This window comes from Ptychodera flava, chromosome 5, assembly GCF_041260155.1.
Source record: "Ptychodera flava strain L36383 chromosome 5, AS_Pfla_20210202, whole genome shotgun sequence".
Taxonomy (NCBI): domain Eukaryota; kingdom Metazoa; phylum Hemichordata; class Enteropneusta; family Ptychoderidae; genus Ptychodera; species Ptychodera flava.
Window position 1 is genome coordinate 17,290,441 of NC_091932.1, and position 19,305 is coordinate 17,309,745.

Sequence of the window (19,305 nt, forward strand, 5' to 3'; positions counted from 1 at the left end):
ATGTAAACGACAATGCTAACAAGTCTGTATAGAAATGTAAACAAGTGTAGTCGAGTTTGTGTGACATCCACTGCGATGTGTATTCAACCCTTGGAGATTCATAGAGGGCGATGCATCGTGTATATTACAGGTGGAAGCGACGACAGTGCTGAATACGATGGTATCAGTGATTTAACGGACTCGAGAGAAACAGGTAAAATCTTTCTACACGTTGTAATTTAGTTCCGACTTTTTTGCTAAATTAACAACTCGCTGTGCAGTTGGACTTTTTGCCATCAACAAGTGTGGCTTTTAATTTGGTTTATGCATCGTATGGTGTACTCAGTCATCGGGACTAGAAGCACACTGGCGCTGAAGTTGTTCTCGTTGTGTGTACTGTTTAAGCAATCACTACCACTTTCACGTTGAAACGTAACGCTTCCGTCATTTCAGCCATTGCGCGCACCATGAAAATGGAAGACGGAGACATAAATGGCATCAATACAGAGAAATATAAATTCTACATCAATTTTACGTTTAAGGTAGTGTGCGCCTCGAAAGTGTAAGACAAACTTTAATTTGCTTACACTTTCCTCAATGAAATTTTTCAACGATTTTTTCATCAAATCAAGAATAAAAATCACGGTCTGAGTCACCGTTCAAAATTTTGAACAAGAGAAACAACCTAAAATTTACTGATATTTGAAATTCAAAATGGCCGCCATCCCTGTGTTGACTCTATGCGGAAAAAATGAAATTTTCAATTGACTCTTTGCGGAAAAAAATGAAATTTTCAATTTTCAAAAAACTGACGTTATCATTTGTCTTACTCCAAGAGCTTTAAAATGAGCCACAAGAGGTAGATCAGAAAAGAATAATAAAATTTGAGAGTCCGAATATCTGTCCCCGAGGCACATTCTACCTTAAGCGCTTTGCTCAATATTTTCGCACGACCTTACCATTGTTACAACAATGTCGTTTCTCCAACATACTCTTTATCGGAGCTGAGCATTCATTTGCATCAACTCACTACGCCTATATCCTGTCTTCCTGGCAGGAAAAGCTTTCTCCAGGGTTGGAGGTCAAACTGTCATAGCAGCACCAAAACGATCCCTGAGTGAGGGCGATGAAAGTAGAAGCCATGGTGAGTCTGTGTACAGAACTTATCCTTTCTGGTGGCAGAAATAGGAGAATGCATTCAGTTAGTATAACGTTTTGCATGATCATCAAGTAACTGAAATGGCTGATCAGTCGTTTTAAATAATCATAGCGGCATAATGAACTCTTAATTCGAAAGCAAGGGCAACATCAAACACACGAGACATTTCCCGCTAAAAAGTGCCCCAGTCGCAAACGATGCAGTCGTTTTGGTCGTCGTTTGCTACTGAGGGCGCTAGTCTATGGCTAGCCAGGGGAAATAGCTGCAGAACACAGTATTGGCGAACACCGAACAGTCGACGCGATGCAGTGCGTCCCTGACACAACTCCTGACACCTTAATATAACGGTTCATGACAGAAGACCAGTGGAAAATCCCTTGCCAAATATTTTTACAGAAGAGAACATTGTTAAGGCTACAAAATCCCGCCAAGTGACGACTCAAGTATAGAAACATGTGGTCTCCGCCTATTCACTGCATGCACGAAAAGAAAGCGTGTATATGTACTTAAACATGCTAAAATTTCTGAAACGGTTGCGACACGCATATTTCTCGAGACGAGGGATGAATGAATGCCACAGGGACGTAATATGATGGGCTAAAGCCACGCTTATGTACATATCTATTCATCTACGCGCGTCAAATTAATAATAATTATAATTTGATATTGTTCAACAAAATCTTTACAATGATGATCCGGGACTTGGACTCGGTACTGAAAAAAGAAGAGCTAAATTAAAGTTTCTCGGGCAAAGCACTGATAATGTACATTTTAGTTTTATGTCTAAGCTTAAGTGAATCTCATAATTATTTACCGTTCTGTTCCCCTGGGAAAGGTATCACTCCATCTGCCGGTAATACAGGGCAGTTAGTGGGGAAGCGGATTGAAATGTTGCGGAAATCTAGCGTTTATAAAGGTGAGGCAATATGGCGGATGTACGTATACAATAGTGTTGTGTCATAATGATATCTATTTCTTACCATTGACTGCAATATTATCTGTTGGTAATTCTGTTTTCGTTCCATTCCTTAGTACAGGACTGTTGCCAGTCAGATGTAGTTTTTCTCATATGAGAGAGAGAGAGAGAGAGAGAGAGAGAGAAGAGAGAGAGAGAGAGAAGAGAGAGAGAGAGAGAGAGAGAGAGAGAGAGAGAAGAGAGAGAGAGAGAGAGAGACAGAGAGAGAGACAGACAGACAGACAGAGACAGACAGACAGACAGAGACAGACAGACAGACAGACAGACAGAGAAAGAGACAGACAGAGAAAGAGAGAGAGAGAGAGAGAGAGAGAGAGAGAGAGAGAGAGAGAGAGAGAGAGAGAGAGAGAGAGAGAGAGCAGCTTTGGACTTTCACTGTTCCAGCTACGCCGTAGACACTTAGTTCATATTTCTGTTATTACTGTAAACCACTTCATCTAAATGACAATAGTAGATGCACATATTTCATAATCTAAACCCGCTATTCCTTTTCCAGGCGACGACGAAGCCATAAAAGAAGTAAGGGCAGAACTGTCTGCTCTTAAACAGCCAACCTTCAAAATGGCTACAAGTAATAAAAATTAAATCTCATGATATTTAGTGGCTCTTGTTCTGTCATAAGACATCACCTTACGAAAAACATATTTGGTTAAACACCTGGGTAGTTCGTTTCTAATAGTCAACCTCAGGTCACCAAACTTCTATTTATCGATTTGGTCTGTTTTTTCTGTGTAATGAGCGTGCATTTCCGTATGGTTTTATTTTCCCTTACGTACCAATGCATATACGTATCTATGTATGTATGTATGTATGTATGTATGTATGTATGTATGTATGTATGTATGTATGTATGTATGTATCTATGTATCTATGTATGTAGTAAAGATGGACGGACGGGCAGACAAACAGGCGGATGAGTTCATCGGTTGTTTTCATAAATTAACGGATTGGTGATGGTGGATAGCTAAATGGTTATGAAGATGATTGAAAGACTTCGTGTACGAGGCACGTCTCTCACTCAGTTGTTGATCGACTCAATGTAACATCCGACTTTTTTCTTATTCAATAAACAGAAGTCAAGGATAAGCGAAACATTGGTTATGTCGGGATGTACCCAGACAATAAACAAAAGAAATCGATGGTCGAAGGTAAGAAGTACCATCACTTCATACTTTTTCCTCCTATGGATCTCAAAGAAATAGCTTTCTTTTGTGCGTTGTTTTGCTGTGATATGTAAGCATTCACAATGTCATTGCAAATGTTGGTTTTTATTGCGTTGACTGTACATCATTATTTTTTTGTTTGTTTGTTTGTTTGTTTGTTTGATTATTTTTTTGTTTACGATGCAATAAAAAGTACAGATTATTAAAGCGGTTTGTCGAACTCTGTCGATGTAAAGGCAAAGTTTGCAAGAGTAGTAAAACGCCATTTTATTGAAATTTCCTCAGCATTTCCATCTTTAAATTATTTGCTGTATTGACCATCACAAGCTAACATCTTAAATAACCAACTTGACAAGTACAACTTATCCCATTCCAAGCTCCATTCGAAGACATGGCCACGATTTCTGGAGATATCTGTCGATCAACAGAGCAGCCTTTCGGTCTGTCTGTCTGTCTGTCTGTCTGTATGTCTGTCTGTCTGTCTGTCTATCCATCTATCCATCTATCCATCTACCTATCTGTCTATCTATCTATCTATCTATCTATATATCTATCTATCTATCTATCTATCTATCTATCTATCTATCTATCTATCTATCTATCTATCTATCTATCTATAACATTATTGGAACTATTTGGGATTATTGGATGGTGAAATAATGCCGATTTTATCTACAAATATAATCTCATCATGCTTTTCTTTTTACACTTGTTTTTTGAATAATTTGCAATATTGCAATATTCAGCTGTACGGCACCTAACACTTTTTAGAAACTTCAAAAATATGAAAATCCAATTATCCCAATTAGTTCCAATCGTGTTCTATCTATCTATCTATCTATCTATCTATCTATCTATCTATCTATCTATCTATCTATCTATCTATCTATCTATCTATCTATCTATCGATCGATCGATCGATCGATCGATCGATCGATCGATCGATCGACCTGCCTGCCTGCCTGCCTGCCTGCCTGCCTGCCTGCCTGCCTGTCTGTCTGTCTGTCTGTCTGTCTATCAGTCATTTCTTCCATCAAAAGAGGGAAAATTTAGTTATTTCACCCTGGTTTTTCATTCATTTCGCTTACATACTCTTTTTTACAGAAAGATGTTTTTTTATGTACAGCGCCTTTGAACATTTTTATTGGATACTGGCGCTTTATAAATTTTCTTGATTAATTGATTGATTGATTGAAGATTTCGTTATATTTGACTGGCATTCGATTAGTCTAGTGATCTTTATTTGGACAGACAATTAATTTATTATTATGATGACTGAACTGTAACTCTGACAGTCACCTTTTCTTGTTTCACTGGTATATCGCTTATAAATTTTCTGTTGTGCAAATTTTAATAATTATAACAACGAATCACGTTGTCAACGGTTTTTGTGTTTCTTGCGCCTACGGAATTACAGTAGAATTTCAAAACTAGTGTGTAAACAAAGTGAACTCGGCAAAATGGACCTGTCCTCGAGAGAAATAAACATCGCTGATATCGTTGTCACATTGATATATAAGTTATCTGAAAGCTTTTTCTTTTCTATTCTTGTTTATCTTAAAGTTCCACCTCCTGATGGTGATATATATGAATTCGATGTGGACGACATTGAAAAGCTGCTAACTCACCTGAACTGTCCAGAAGACGTGAGGCAGCTGTTTGTCTCGGACAAGATCGACGGGAAAGCGATGTGCCAGTTGACAGTGCCGGTTTTGAAGGAAAAGTACCACTTGTCCAGGAAACCACTCTTTGATGTACTTGATTACATAGAGATCACCAACAGTAAAAATAATTAACTGGTAAGGCAAAAACGCAAGTAACTGTGCAGCTCGCCTGCAGCTCGGAAGTTTGCAACCGATTGGCTGTTTGAAAAATGATAAATATATATTTCAATGACCTTTGGTCAACCAATAAGCTGCACGTCAGCCTAAAATGCTATCCGGTGTTGGAACTATACATGCGTATAAGCATGCGTAAGAATGTTCATAATGATTCAAATGTTTGAAAAAATAGCATTTAGTCTAGTTGTACCCTTCGAAAGTATTCGGTTAACCTTGTTTTTAAAAGAAGGTATATCGACGGAATTATAATTCTCAACTCAAGCCTGTGTGATGGACACATTTTTTTTTCCCTTTGGGTTATATCTACAGTAAAATTAAATAACCATGTGTATAATTCTTATCCATGAGTTGATTTGTATTGTTCACCTTTTTCGAAAGAGGTTTTGCGTATCCACGGACGACCATGCTATAGGTATTAAGGTCGAAGGCTCCTCGAGAACAGATACTCGGACTCTCAAATTTTTACTGTTTTTGTCTAATCTACCACTTGTGGAGGCTCATTTAAAGGATCTTGGATCAAGAAGCATTTTTGCTGTCTAACTTGTTCGAAAATCGAGAGTTAACACAGGGATGGCGGCCATTTTGAATTTCAAGAATCCATAAATATTAGGAACTTTGTTTCTCTAGTGCCAAACTTTGCACGGTGACCCTGATTTTTATTCTTGATTTAGCAAGAAAATGGTTGAAATTTTCATTGAGGAAGATTTTAGTAAAAGGTTTAAGATTTCACTTTCGAGGCGCACACTACTTTAAAGTGTTTTCTTTCGAATGGAGAAGAAAGAACAGACTCTCACGTAACAATTCAGAAAGGTCAACTACCTGATTGGACACCCCTAATCGTAACGATTTTAATCGTAGTTGAACTGAGCCCGATATCCCCTGTTTCGCGCCTTGAAACTGAAAGACTCTAAATGTTGCGCACACTTAATATCTCAAGGAACTTTCAACCATTCTCTTTCAAAATCAAGAATAAAATTAGGAGTCACCGTGCAACTTTTTATTCTAGACAAGCAAACAAACTATCTTACATTTACAAAATTCAAAACGGCCGCCATCTCTGTATCGGCTATATGAAAAGAACTCTCGATTTTCTCGACAAAAAAGCCGGTGAAATCTTTATGAACGCCCTGAGCTTCAAAATCAGCCCACACAAGAGGTAGACCAAAACGTATTGTGAAAGTTTGAGAATCCAAATATCTGTGCCCAACGTATTGTGAAAGTTTGAGAATCCGAATATCTGTGCCCGAGGCACCTATTAAAGGCAAATAAGAAATGTCTTAGGCGATTTGCCATGCGAAACATGAAGAATCCACACAAAAGAAATCAGACTTCCTCGGAACATGCTGAAGGGGGACGTGTATACAAGTCTTTCTGCTTACATTTGTTTGAGTTTTTGGGTCCATAAATTGTTCATTTCAATTCAAATTAGTTAACTTGTGTATCGTTTTCATAGATTTAACACTCCTGCCGTAATATTCTCAAAAGTTTGTAAAGGACTGGTACACTTATGCTTTAAGACTTTTTTCTCAGCACGTTTCTGTTTTGTAGACTTACATTCGGAAGTATTTCACAAGTATTTACAAGTACAAGTATTTCACATTGAAAGGAAAAACTTAATAGATGACAAGATTCATCATACAGTTATGTAAGATATTTACGCAGGAGCTTTAGGGACCGTCTCAAATTGTCGCATTAGTTCAAAAAGCGAAATTCCATTCCATGACCTCCATTCAATTAGTGAATTTCACTTCCGCACTTTTATTTTGTGATCACAAATTCTTTATGGGTAAAAATAAGAAAAACTGCACACTCGTGCCAACAATTTCACAGTCAATTATCTTGTTCACATTGGCAACCCAACTGAAATTTGGGCCGACGCAAAATAATTGTCCTTTTGGGATTAAATTTGGTCCGTGTCCACACTTACCGGTACCAGAATTAGGGCCGACGTAACTTTACCTTCCTTTGTGACCTCTGACCTGTCAAAGTTCAAAATGGCGCATTTGAATATGGCACGCTGTTTCTACTGTTCATGATTTTCCTGTGTTTTTACGCACAAGAAGGGCAAATATGACTACCACTCACCCTTTTAATCATCGGAGAGATCTTCACCATTTATTGGATGAGCATATGGTATATATAAGACCGCGGTGGAGAAATAACCAGTGCGCGGCATTTTTGACATGCCTCTCTAGTCTATTACGTGCACTGTGGAATCGAATGACATGGTCTCGTTTGCGGAACAAAGGTTGGTGGGAAGTTCAGCGTACATGGGATGATATTAAAATGTAAAGACTGGATTGAAAACTTTCGATAGGTGTAAACTTTAGTTTCAAACGTCGTTTGTTTTGTGCGAATAGTGTGACTAGTTCAACTTCGATCCATAGCGGAGGCCTGGTCAACTGGGACCAGGGCCGACGTAACGTGTCCACACTGGCGATTTGCGTCGGACCAAATTTTGCGTCGGCCCTGAGTCGGCCCTGAACCCCCCCTTCTAACCGGGACCAAACTGAGTCGGCCCAGGGCCGACTCAGCGTGTCCACACTGGTTTTTACGTCGGCCCCGGCCCTGGTCGGGACCTGGGCCGACGCAAAGTCGTCAGTCTGAACGTACTTACTGTTTCTAGCTCGTTCGTGTCCCGAATACAATTTACCGACAGTAACATTGTATCCTAAACATTTCATTCATCAAATTATAAAGATAAAAAGTATCATTTTTTAATGTGCTGTAAGTATCTGCCTGCTCTAACCACACCTGGTCATTTCACTCTCACATTATTAACGAAACTGCACTGAATACTACAGTCTTCATGAGACGCACAATTCACAGTGCATTGTTCTTTCAGGCAGACATCAGCATTTCGCACTTTTGAACTTTCGTTTAGGGGGAGGGGGTTTTAATCTAAACGAAGGAATTTCGTTTCTTGAACTTATGCGACAATCTTAGACGACCCCTTACCACATTATATTCACCTGGTGTGTTGTTTACTGTAGCTTTTGAGGCAGCTAATAATGTGAGGAATATGAGGATTATAGAAAATTATATGGCCAGCCAAGTCCCATCTAAAACCAGTAGAGAATAAATAATGGCGTTTTTTTCACATTCTGTACTGGGATGTTGAGAATATCAAAATCGAGAAGTTTAAAGTAATCGACAGTTTATTCTAGTATTGTTACTTTCGTATACTAGTATTGGTATGTAAACCTTTTCGAGATGTTTGTTTAAAAGGAATAAGACACTTAAATTCATGTTGACGTTGTTGTATACAGCCGTAACGAATATTCCAAGTTGCGGTAAATATCAATTGCAATTACGTCAACCCTGATGACATTGATGTTCTCTGTAACTATTCAAATTGACTACACAAGCTTCCATAACAGTGTACCTTCATTACTCAGACGCTTTTTTTCATCAAAGAATACAGAAGTGTCTTCGTCAGCTTTGTTTACTATTGTTCATTTGGTATCCACACATTCGTTTTGGACACGATTTGCTTGCAAGTACGAAAGAAAGTACGATCACATATGTAACGAGATAAACCATAGGTAAAGAGGTTTAAGATATTGCCAATCACTGCATATAAACTCAAGGTTTTCCCTCTTGAAAAGTCGGGTTGAACTTGTTTTGTTTGCTTTCATCTGCTTAATATGGTAACATGCTAATTTTTGGTAAAAATAATCGGATTGTTTACTTGCATTTTACAAGTACATAATCAAGTAGTTTTCGATGCACCAAAATAGACATCATTCACTTACATCGAGTTCAGTTGAGTTTTTGTGTCTGAAGTAGAATATTTAACTCCCAGAATACGCTTCAAGTTATTACAGTAGCTACACTTATTATTATGTAGCCTCACACAATAACCAAGCGATAACGCAGCGAAGCATACGGCGGCCAAGGGCCGAACACACAACAGTCAAATCAAAAATAAGTCTTATAAAGACGTAATTTCGATATTGTTGATGTTTCCTATATTATCCATCTTCTTATATGAAACTATTTTCCCCATCTTGCGAGATCTTGCGAGACCAAAATTATTAAAATCTACAAATCGGCTTCCTGATATATGTTTCACGTATCAAATTTCGTATGGAAATACTGACAGTACTAGTGTTTCTAACACAGTTTAAATGATATTGCTGATTTTCTACAGATGAATTATCACGTTCCATCGTGTCTCGCAAATGCCATAATATTTTAAAGTCTCATCTCGTATTGTCTCGCGCATCGCGGAAAATGGTCAATTGTGCAATGTTGAAATTTGATGCTATATTTGTGTTGTTATTCACTTCAAATCATCGGACCAAAAATATTGGATACATGAAAACGTTATGAATGCGTTTTTTTGTCCGTCTATCAAATAATTTTTTTACAAAGTTGGCGAACTGACGTGGCACACTCACCATTGAGATTTAGCGGGGAGGTTTTCTACCATAAGATGTATCCAGTTTGAAGTCGTTATTTTAAATTAAAGTTCTGTTTTTTATCCAAATTAATGTTTTTGTACGTCTTGTTATTTTTGTATGACGTTTTGGTGAGAGGTTGTCTGATAGCACTACTTGGAAGGCAGACTAAAAAAGGACATTAAAAGAACTTATTCCTAAACTCAACGCTCTTGATAACTATTTATATGGCGCCACCTATACTAATGCGAAGTTTTATCTGATACATTTGATTGCCGAATGCGCCAAAAGCAAGCAAGGGTAATCACTAATCTGTGTACGCTGTCACCAGATTATTGCTGAATTAACTTTGACAGAGTTAAAACGAACGCAATATCTCTCATTCGCGAATTGGCCATGACATCAATACTTCACGCTCACTGCGTGCATGATATTTCAGAACGATAGTATACTGAATAGACTGAAAGACTCGTCGCTTTAGGGCGCTCTCTACGCTCCCCCTCTTACGAGCGTAGAGAGCGACGGATCTTCCAGTCTATACACTGAAGAACTAGATTGTTTAATCGGTTTACACCGTACTACGTGCATAGATGTCTATCTGAAACTGCTTTTGAAAGATTTTGTGCATCTTTTAATTATGTAACTAAAAGGCGTCTACAATATCCTATCGAGTAAGCGATATCTCCTATACGTCACACTTGTTATTAGAACTGGCGTCGTCAATGTTTAACAAAGTTGTATATGTCCCAATGACAATATTGACGAACGCTGAATGAAAGTTTCATGTCATAACATTCAAAGCATGATAAAAAAGAGGGACAATCATGGTTACAGTGATATTTTACGTTGCAGAGAAAGCTCTCCTCTCATGATTAATGGAGTAACGAAAAATGAAGTAGATCATGCTATATGTACACTTGCATCGCGAAAATCCTGAAATATTTGCTTTTTATAAGGTGTACCATAACTTTTCATCGCTCTATCATTCAAAGAGAAATTGGTCTATAATGGTTCTCATGGTCTTGCTGCCGATGTCAACAGACTATTTGAATTTAGGAACGGGGTTAGTTTATCTACTTTGTGACAACGATGCATGGAATAGTAATTAGTCAAGTTTAGTATCTTCAAATGAAAAACGAAAATTTAGTTTTTGGTGTTGTAACCTAACGTTTTCAAGAGTTGTCATTCGAGACATATTATTGAGCCTGAATCAACACTGTACTTTTCAAGTGGTGTATCGGTTTGAAATTTTAAAAAAAAAAACACACCACCGTTAACATATCAGACAGCTACTGCGGGGCGTTTCCAGTCTTACATTTGAAAGCTAAAATTGCTGGAGAGTAATAGATTCTATGTCTTATTTACATAACGTCGAACAAAGCAAATACGTCAACTGAAGGACAATTACATAGTAGCTCAAGGAGTATACGCAAAGCTTTCTTCTGTACTTTATCTAGGCACTATAATGTAATGTACTGTGGATAAGTCCGTAGCCTTGTCAGTGCCTTACAACGCTGATTACAGAAAGAACAGAACTTTTGAAATCATCATGATGACTATATTTCAATATAATTCAAGGCACCTAACGTGTATCGATGTCACAAATTGTACATAGATTATTAAAGAGGAATGTTTTCACATTTGGGTCGAAGAAACTGCAGCTGGTACATGCCATCTTTACACAACCACAAATTACAGCCTTCAAAGTTTCTAAAGTTGCTAATGCGGTATTTATTTTTAGCACGGAGCAAATTTTAAAAATGTGCCATTTTCTTTATCGTGCGATAATCCTTACCCTGGGAAGTTTTGCTGCGCGGTTATAGGAAAATACATCCTATCCAGTATATCAAAAAGAGAACATTCATTTTATATCCCGCCCTCTTGCTGCCCTCAAGCCTGCATGGGCCATGAATCTTTCGTCTTTTTTCCAACAATCACCATCTCGTTGGCTCTTGATATCTATGGGGGATTTGGCGAATGCGTTGAACATATATAAATGGCATGTACGTATAGTTCTCGACCCTTATGAATAATAAAAATGGGAAGGGGCAAACTGAAGAACCTGAGATCAGGCTATGCACACAAGTGTGGGCGATAAATTATTTATTGCATGCATCGTGCATCGACATAGAGCGCTCGCACTGTTTTCCCTGGAATGAAACGCACTAGTGACGTGGTAAAACCGAAGTAATTAAATTATCTGGGTTGCGTGCCCGCGTGCGTTGTCTCTTTTAGCAATTTTCAGGAAAAACACAGAAAGTGTAGTCGAATAAGACTTTACCGCACATATTTTCTACCTAAAATCTTTGTTTACAAATTTTCTAAAAAGTTCTTCAAAATACGCAAGCATGCTTGCAGAAAGTTACATTTATAGCGTGAACTATGGAGGAGAAAGGAAAGTTTTGCTTTGGTTCTTGGATGGGCTCTCATATAGCATGGACTCTATCGACCAAGTATATGTAAAACTTGCGGGTATAAGTTTCTATGCATGTTTGAAGCAGTCACAAGCTTACCTATAAACTCGGCGCTGCATACACGTCATTTGGCCGGAACTTGACCACCTTTCAATTTACGAGAAAATTGACTCATGTGGTGCAGAGTTTCTACCGTCAATGATGTATGTTTCCCAACCTGAAGACATTAAATTTCAGATCATCAGAAGGGTAAACTTTAATACATTTTCTGTTAAAAAACAACACAATTTTTGTAAGAAGCGAAGGACTTCTGAGGCAACTCCCCGTTACAAAGGGGAAGACGTTTAACATTGGGGGGGGGGGATAAACTCAGGAGCATTATTTTTTTCTCCCTGCTACACCTGGAATTCAATTTCTTCAACTATATAAATTCACGTATCTTTTTTCACTCCCCTTCAAAAGATTATTTTATTTCAGCGAGCGTATGCGGCCTGAAATGCCAGTATTTGCTGGTCTTTTTGTTAAGATGGTTTTCTTCATATGGCATGACAGACATTACTTTGAAAAATGTAAGGTTGCACAAAGTTTACATGGAACAGTACTATAAGTATACAACGTCTGCTTCAGAATGCTGGAAAGTTGAAAAGAATATAGAAGCATCCCTTACAGCAGCAAAATTACTGATTGAGCCAAATAAGAAGTCGCCAAGGTTTCAATCTGTAAGAATACCACTACCACTGTTAGTGATTAAGTTCGTTCTAGGTAGTAGGCTAAAAGCATGTGGCACAAATCGACAAAGGATTTGAAAGACTACAAATGCATAGAGGTAGTCGAATTGTGAAATTACAAAATGAATCCAATCTTTGGACGAGTGCTACCAATCTTTGGACGTGGTTAGGAGGGGGTGCGCCCCTCCTGATACAGAAAATTGTAAATTTTACATATGAAAATGAGGTTATTTTGTGGCCGGTTTGAGTGTTTTAATAGAATTTCCATGAAGGCTCAAAACATATTAGACACAAAATGATTTACAATTATTACCTTGTCTACAAAGACTAGTGAATATCCCAATGGGGAAAAAAATTATATTTTTCACAACTTAATGCAAGAAATGCAAATTAATGTCAAGAAATCAAAATGCAGCTTCTGCATATTTATAAGCTACAGAAGTGCTTGGGATTTCTAATGGTATACAGTCACCTCAGTGTTATCTAAATATGTCCATATATGGTCAAAGGTGCCTTCCTTGGTATTCAAAATGTCCATGTTAGCGCGCTGTTTTTGAAAAGCGGCCACACGCTTAAAATTTGTGATTAGTTAGATTTTCACTTTCTATGGGAACTTTTCTTGGAACAGTTGACAATGTATCTTTAAAAGTTCAAGTGATATATTGGTTAAAATGAAGGGTATGGTTATTCAATTTATAATGCAGCTTCCATTTGAATGTTAACTGGTGTGTCATACAACATGCTTTGAAAGACAAAGTACATTAAGGATATTTTTAAGACATTTATGCGTAGGTCTATTTTAGGGCAAATTATGGCACGCTTGTTTTACCCTCGTCACATTACATTGCAAATGCTTTGCTTAAAATTGTAAGAAATTTGAAAAGAGTACGTCTTGAAACAGTCAAAATATGGGTGAGTGCAGGAACCACTTTATGTACAACAAGTACTATTGTTTACAAGTCATGATAAGCCCAGCACACCATTCTAAAGAACAACAATGGACACACAATATCCGGTACAGGTGTAAAGATGACAATCTGCAGTAGAAGCACAACAAATGAATAATATGACAGGACCCCATACAGTTCTGCCAATCGTAGTAATTACTATATTTTCCTCCATAGATATACAATTCGCTTCAATATTATTGTTGTTCAGGAGCCGGCGATAATATTTACCAATAGAAAGTAGTACGGGGTAATTTGCATAATGTAGCGTGAAATTATCACTTAACCATGATTTTCTATGTAAACATTATTTAATGGCACGTGACCTGTTTTCAAAAGTCTTTGCAGTTGGCAAAGCACGTAAATTAATAATAATAATAATAAGAATTGCTTGCTGAAAGCAATCAATCAGTAAAATATTTAAAAGCAGTGATAATTAGCTGAATCAAAAGCTTAATACTTAGAAAAGTTGCACATTTTTTTGAGAATATTCAAAAAATTAGGGGGACTATATTAACTCTGTGAAAATACCAACTTTATTTCGCTGAAAATAGATTGGTAATCTTCAGTACATATGTACGAATGCTTCTTATGTTTCAATTGAAACATTTTGTACATGTAAACAACATCAAAAGTGTGAGTTAAAACATTAACCAAATCAGGACACTAAATGAATTGAAATGCAATGAATTCAGATGTTTTTGAAAATTTCAAAATTAGGTGCGCAAGGGGCGCACCGATATTGACAGATATTATCGGGCACGCCGAAAATTATAGATGTTATAAAATGGAGCTCCCGGGGGTGCGCCGGAAATTTTAAGTAAAGACTTATAGTATCTTTCATAACTTGCATTATTTTTACATCTTATATGATGGCAATCGTTTTGATTTTTTTCTCCCATCCTTGGCTAGATTTTTTTTAAAGGCAAACTCTCAGAATCTTTTTTACGATTTTTTCCAAGCCCCCAGAATATCAAATGGTCCACCCCTAAAGCTCTCATAACCTATGTCATGACCGCTCCTTAATGGCGGTGACGTGCCTATGCTCTGACTATACAGAGGTTTCAGTTACATCTATTTATAGAATATATCAATGCGCCAAAGCCCTATTTAAATATGCTTCCTTTAAGTATGCTTCCTTATAACACATTTTTAAAACTATTCGACACTAATATTTTACCTATTTTGACATATAGGTCAGAGGTTTGGGGTTTTGAAAGACATGACAGTCTAGAGAGAATTCACTATTATGCCTGTAGTTCGTTTTGAGGAGTTGCTGGAAATGCACAAAAATGTCGTAGTTTTAGGAGAATGTGGTAGATATCCATTTTTTTTTACACGGCAAAACGTTGCATTAAATATTGGACAAAACTTCTGAAAATGCCTCAGGGTAGATACCCCAAGAAATGCTACAACATGCTTTATACCATTGAACAATCAGGTGTCAGATCCAAACCAACGTGGGCACAGCACATTAAAAATTTGTTGCAGTTATGTAATTTACATGATGTATGGAAAAGCAAGAAATAGATTATGTAAATTCTTTTATCCAAACTTTTGTTCAGAGATTTAAAAATTACATGTATGACAATAGTGAACTTTGTTCACTCGAAAAGTTGACATGGGACAGACAATTTAAATAATCCACTGAGCCGAAAAGTATCTTTTTTTTCTGTGAAACTCATCGCACATGCGCGTATGCTCGCAAGGTTTCGCACCTCTTCCCATTATTTAGGGGTTGAGGTGGATCGTAAATTCGGAATAGATCGAAATCTAAGATTTTGTTTATTATGTGATAGAACAGAAATTGCGGACGAATACCACTTCCTTTTCTTTTGTCCTATTTTGAGAGAGGTAATGCCACTGTACATGTATAAGAATGCGTAAGAATGTTTATAAAGATGTTTTGGAAAACATACACTTTGGTCTAGTGGTACACTTCGAGACTATTCAGTTAACATTGTTTCTAAAGAAGCTATAGACGGAATTATGGTCCTCAACTCAAGACCTATGTGACGGAAATCGTTTTAACTTTAAGTCACATCTCCAGAAAAAGTGAGTAACAATATGTACAATTCCTATTCACGAGTTCATGTGTATCTTTCACTTCTTCGAAAGACGTTTGAGTTCACGGACGACCATGCTTTCTATTCAAAGTGTTTTCTCTCGAATGCGAAAGAAACAGCGTTCTCTAATATGTCAATTCAAAACGGTCGACTACCTGATTGGACAACCAGAATATTATTCATAGTTGAACCCCAAATCCGCTGTTCTTCTCCAAAACGTAATTTTAACGTAAGGTAGTTCGCGCCTCGAAAATAAAAGACTTAAAATGTTGCGCAAACGTATCTCAAGGCACTTTCAACTATTCTCTTTCAAAATCAAGAATATATATAAAAATGGGAGTCACCGTGTAAATTTTTGATACTAGACAAGCAAACAAACTATCTAACACTTCTTAGACACGTGATGTTCAAAACGGCCGCCATCTCTGTGTCGGCTATGTGAAAAAAACTCGATTTTCACGAAAATTAGCCGGTGAAATCTTTACGTACGTCTTGAGCTCCAAAATAAACCCCCAAAAGGGGTAGAACAAACCGTAATGTGAACGTTTGAGAGTCCGAATATCTGTCCCCGAGGCACATTCTATGTAAAAGCAGATAAGAAAAGTCTAAGGCTCTTTCTCATGCAAAACATGAAGAGTCCAAACAAAAATAATCAGATTTCCTCGGAACATGCTGAAGGAAAAAGTATATACAAGTCTTTCTTCTTACATTTATTTGAATTTTGGATCCATAAAGTGTGATTGTGTATTCCTATTCAAATTAGCTAACACGTGTATCATTATCATATATTTAACCATCCTGCCATAATATTCTGAAAGGTTTGAAAAGGCACTCTTATGCTTTAAACTTTTTCAGGTATCTTTTTTCACTCTTCCCTCAGAGGATTCCTTTTTTCAGAGCGCATAAATGCCAATTTTGCTGTTCTCTTTGTTAAGATTGGTTTCTTCACATAACATGACAAACCTTAGTTAGATAAAAATTTTAAAACTGCACAAAGTTTACATTGAACTATAGGTGAACAGCATGCTCCAGAATGCGTGAAAGTTGGAAAGAAAATATGAGTATCCTGTATACTACAGCGAAATTACTAACGGAGACATACGGCTGGATTTCAATCGGACAACATTCGACATCCAGTCGCCTAGCGGAGAGGCAGCAGACAGAACAGCTCGGCCAAACCCCACTCTCAAAAAAGAGAGGTTCGATAAAATGTTACATTTTTCTGACTGCGACCGCTCCACACGTTGACGAAATAAGATGTCATCGAGGTCTCAGTCTGTAAGAAACCACTACCACTGATAGTTTGTGCTAGGTAGTAGGCTACAAGCGTGTGACACAAATCGACTACAAATTTGAAAGGCTACAAATGCATAGAGGTAGTTGAATACTGAAATGATACAAACTTATCCAATTATTTTATGGTGGTTAGGAGGGCGTGACCCGTCCTGATACAGAAAAGTTCGAATGAGATTATTTGGTGGCTATTTTAAGAGCTTTAACAGAGCTTTCATGAAGACTTAATGATTTACAACTATTACCTTGTCAGTAGAGACAAGTGAATATCCCAATGGGTAGAAAGTTCTATTTCATTCACTACTTGATGCAAAGAAATGCAAATCAATGCAAAAAAATCAAAATGCAGCCTCTGCCTATGTATATGCCACAGAAGTGATTATGATTTCTGATTGTTTTAAAGTTTCAAAATACATTGGGTCAAATTCAGGGTATGGCTGTTCATTTTGGAATGCAGCTTCTATTTGAATATTAAATGGTGTGTCTATAGCAACTTTGAAAGACAAAGTACACTAAGGATATTATGAAGACATTTATGAGTAGGTCTATTTTACGGCAAATTTTAGCACTCCTGTTCAACCCTCGTCACATTACATTGCAGTGGTGTTCTTAAAGTTGCAAAAAATTAAAACAAGCGACCTAGCGGCCGATACAGCTTCGCTGTGTTATGTATAGTGAGTAACTATTTTTGACAAATGTGTCGATGAAGGAGGTGGGAATCTTTGAGAGCTCATTTCAGTGACCAGACAAAACATAGCAACAATAGCTGATTTCGTAATATAAACATATAACATTAACACCATCCCGAAGAACATGTCAACCAAAGCTGTAAGACGAATAGTTTAAAAAAAATTGTTCCGACAAAGCAAAATTGCAGATTTCATCATAATTTCAATATATCATATTAAAATAACCCCTTGGAACCTGTATACCAAATGTCAAAGCTATCAGACAAGCAGTTTTCGAGAAACAAATTTTTGACCAGAAATGGCAAAAAATGCCCCCAAAATACAAAACTGTATACTTCATCATAATTTCAATATAACACATTTAGTTCATCCTGTAGGAACCGGTTTACCAATATCAAAGCGATCAGGTGAGTACTTTTGAGAAACAAATTCTTTTACCAAAACTGGCAAAATATTTAATACATCATAAACAAGATAACCCTTAGGATACTGTGTACCAAGTATCAAAGCTAATAGACCTGCAGTTCTGAGAAATAAATTTTTGACCCAAAATGGCAAAAATTGCCCCAAAATACAAAACTGCACATATCATCATTACTTTAATACACCATAAACAACATAACCCCTACGAATCTGTGTACCCGACATCAAAGCTAATAGACCAGCATAAAATACAAAATTGCAGATTTCATCATAATTTCAATACATATCACATTTAATTCATCTGTAGAAATCTTTATACCAAATATCAAATCTACCAGACGAGTACTGTATGAGAAACACATTTTTTGACCAAAAGTGGCAAAAAATTGCCCCCAAAATGCAAAATTGTAGATTTAATTTGATCATATCAAATTTTGCTTATCCCTATCAACCTGCATACCAAATATCACAGCTGTCAGACAAGCGGTTTAGGTGAAATGATTTTTTGACCAAAAATTACAAAAATTGCCTTAAAATACAAATTTGCATATTGCTGCACAATTGAACAAATTTTAAATATGTCAACCCAAGGGACCTATATAACAGCTATCAAAGCAATCTGACATGTATTTTGAAGAAGATTTATAAAGATGTTTTGACCAAAAATGACAAAAAATTGCCTTAAAAATACAAATATGCAAATTTAACCATGATTTGAACAATTCTGAGTTCCCCCTTTGTAAAGTGCATATCAAGTTTTCAAATTTTACAGCAAATCGGACCTGCGGTTTCAGAGAAGAAGATTTTTTTAACCAAAAAGAGCAAAAATGCCCCAAAATACAAATATGCAAATTTCACCACGATTTCAACAAACTTAAGTTAGGTCTTCCCAAGTGAATTGCATATCAAATTTCAAAGCAATCGAACTTGCACTTTTTGAGAAGAAGGCAATTGTTGACAGAGGACGGACAGATGACGGTGACGACGGACGACGACGGAAAATCAGCCTATTTGATAAGCTCCGCGTCGCTGACAGCAGAGCTAAAAGAGTAGTTCGAGAGACAGTCAAAATATGGGTGAGTGCAGGAGCCACTTTATGTACAGCAAATACTTTTGTTTAAAGTCATGATAAGCATACCACATTATTGTAAAGACAAATAATGGACACACAATATCCGGTGCAGGTATAAGGATGAGAAAATGCAGTAGAAGCACAACAAATGA

General features: G+C 37.1%; 1 protein-coding gene across 2 annotated transcripts in view; it reads left to right on the plus strand.

Annotated features, from left to right (window-relative positions):
* Positions 1-5,659, plus strand: part of LOC139133155 (uncharacterized) — a 9,414-nt gene extending 3,755 nt beyond the window's left edge. The window contains exons 6-11 of one of the 2 annotated variants that reach the window (XM_070699582.1): positions 131-193; positions 1,037-1,123; positions 1,974-2,054; positions 2,611-2,685; positions 3,188-3,262; positions 4,841-5,659. In XM_070699582.1, coding sequence (XP_070555683.1) covers positions 131-193; positions 1,037-1,123; positions 1,974-2,054; positions 2,611-2,685; positions 3,188-3,262; positions 4,841-5,073 — 614 coding nt within the window. In that variant the 3' untranslated portion in view covers positions 5,074-5,659. The remainder of the gene's footprint in view (positions 1-130; positions 194-1,036; positions 1,124-1,973; positions 2,055-2,610; positions 2,686-3,187; positions 3,263-4,840) is intronic. The other variant, XM_070699583.1, reaches the window with a different exon arrangement.
* Positions 5,660-19,305: the final 13,646 nt, after the last annotated feature.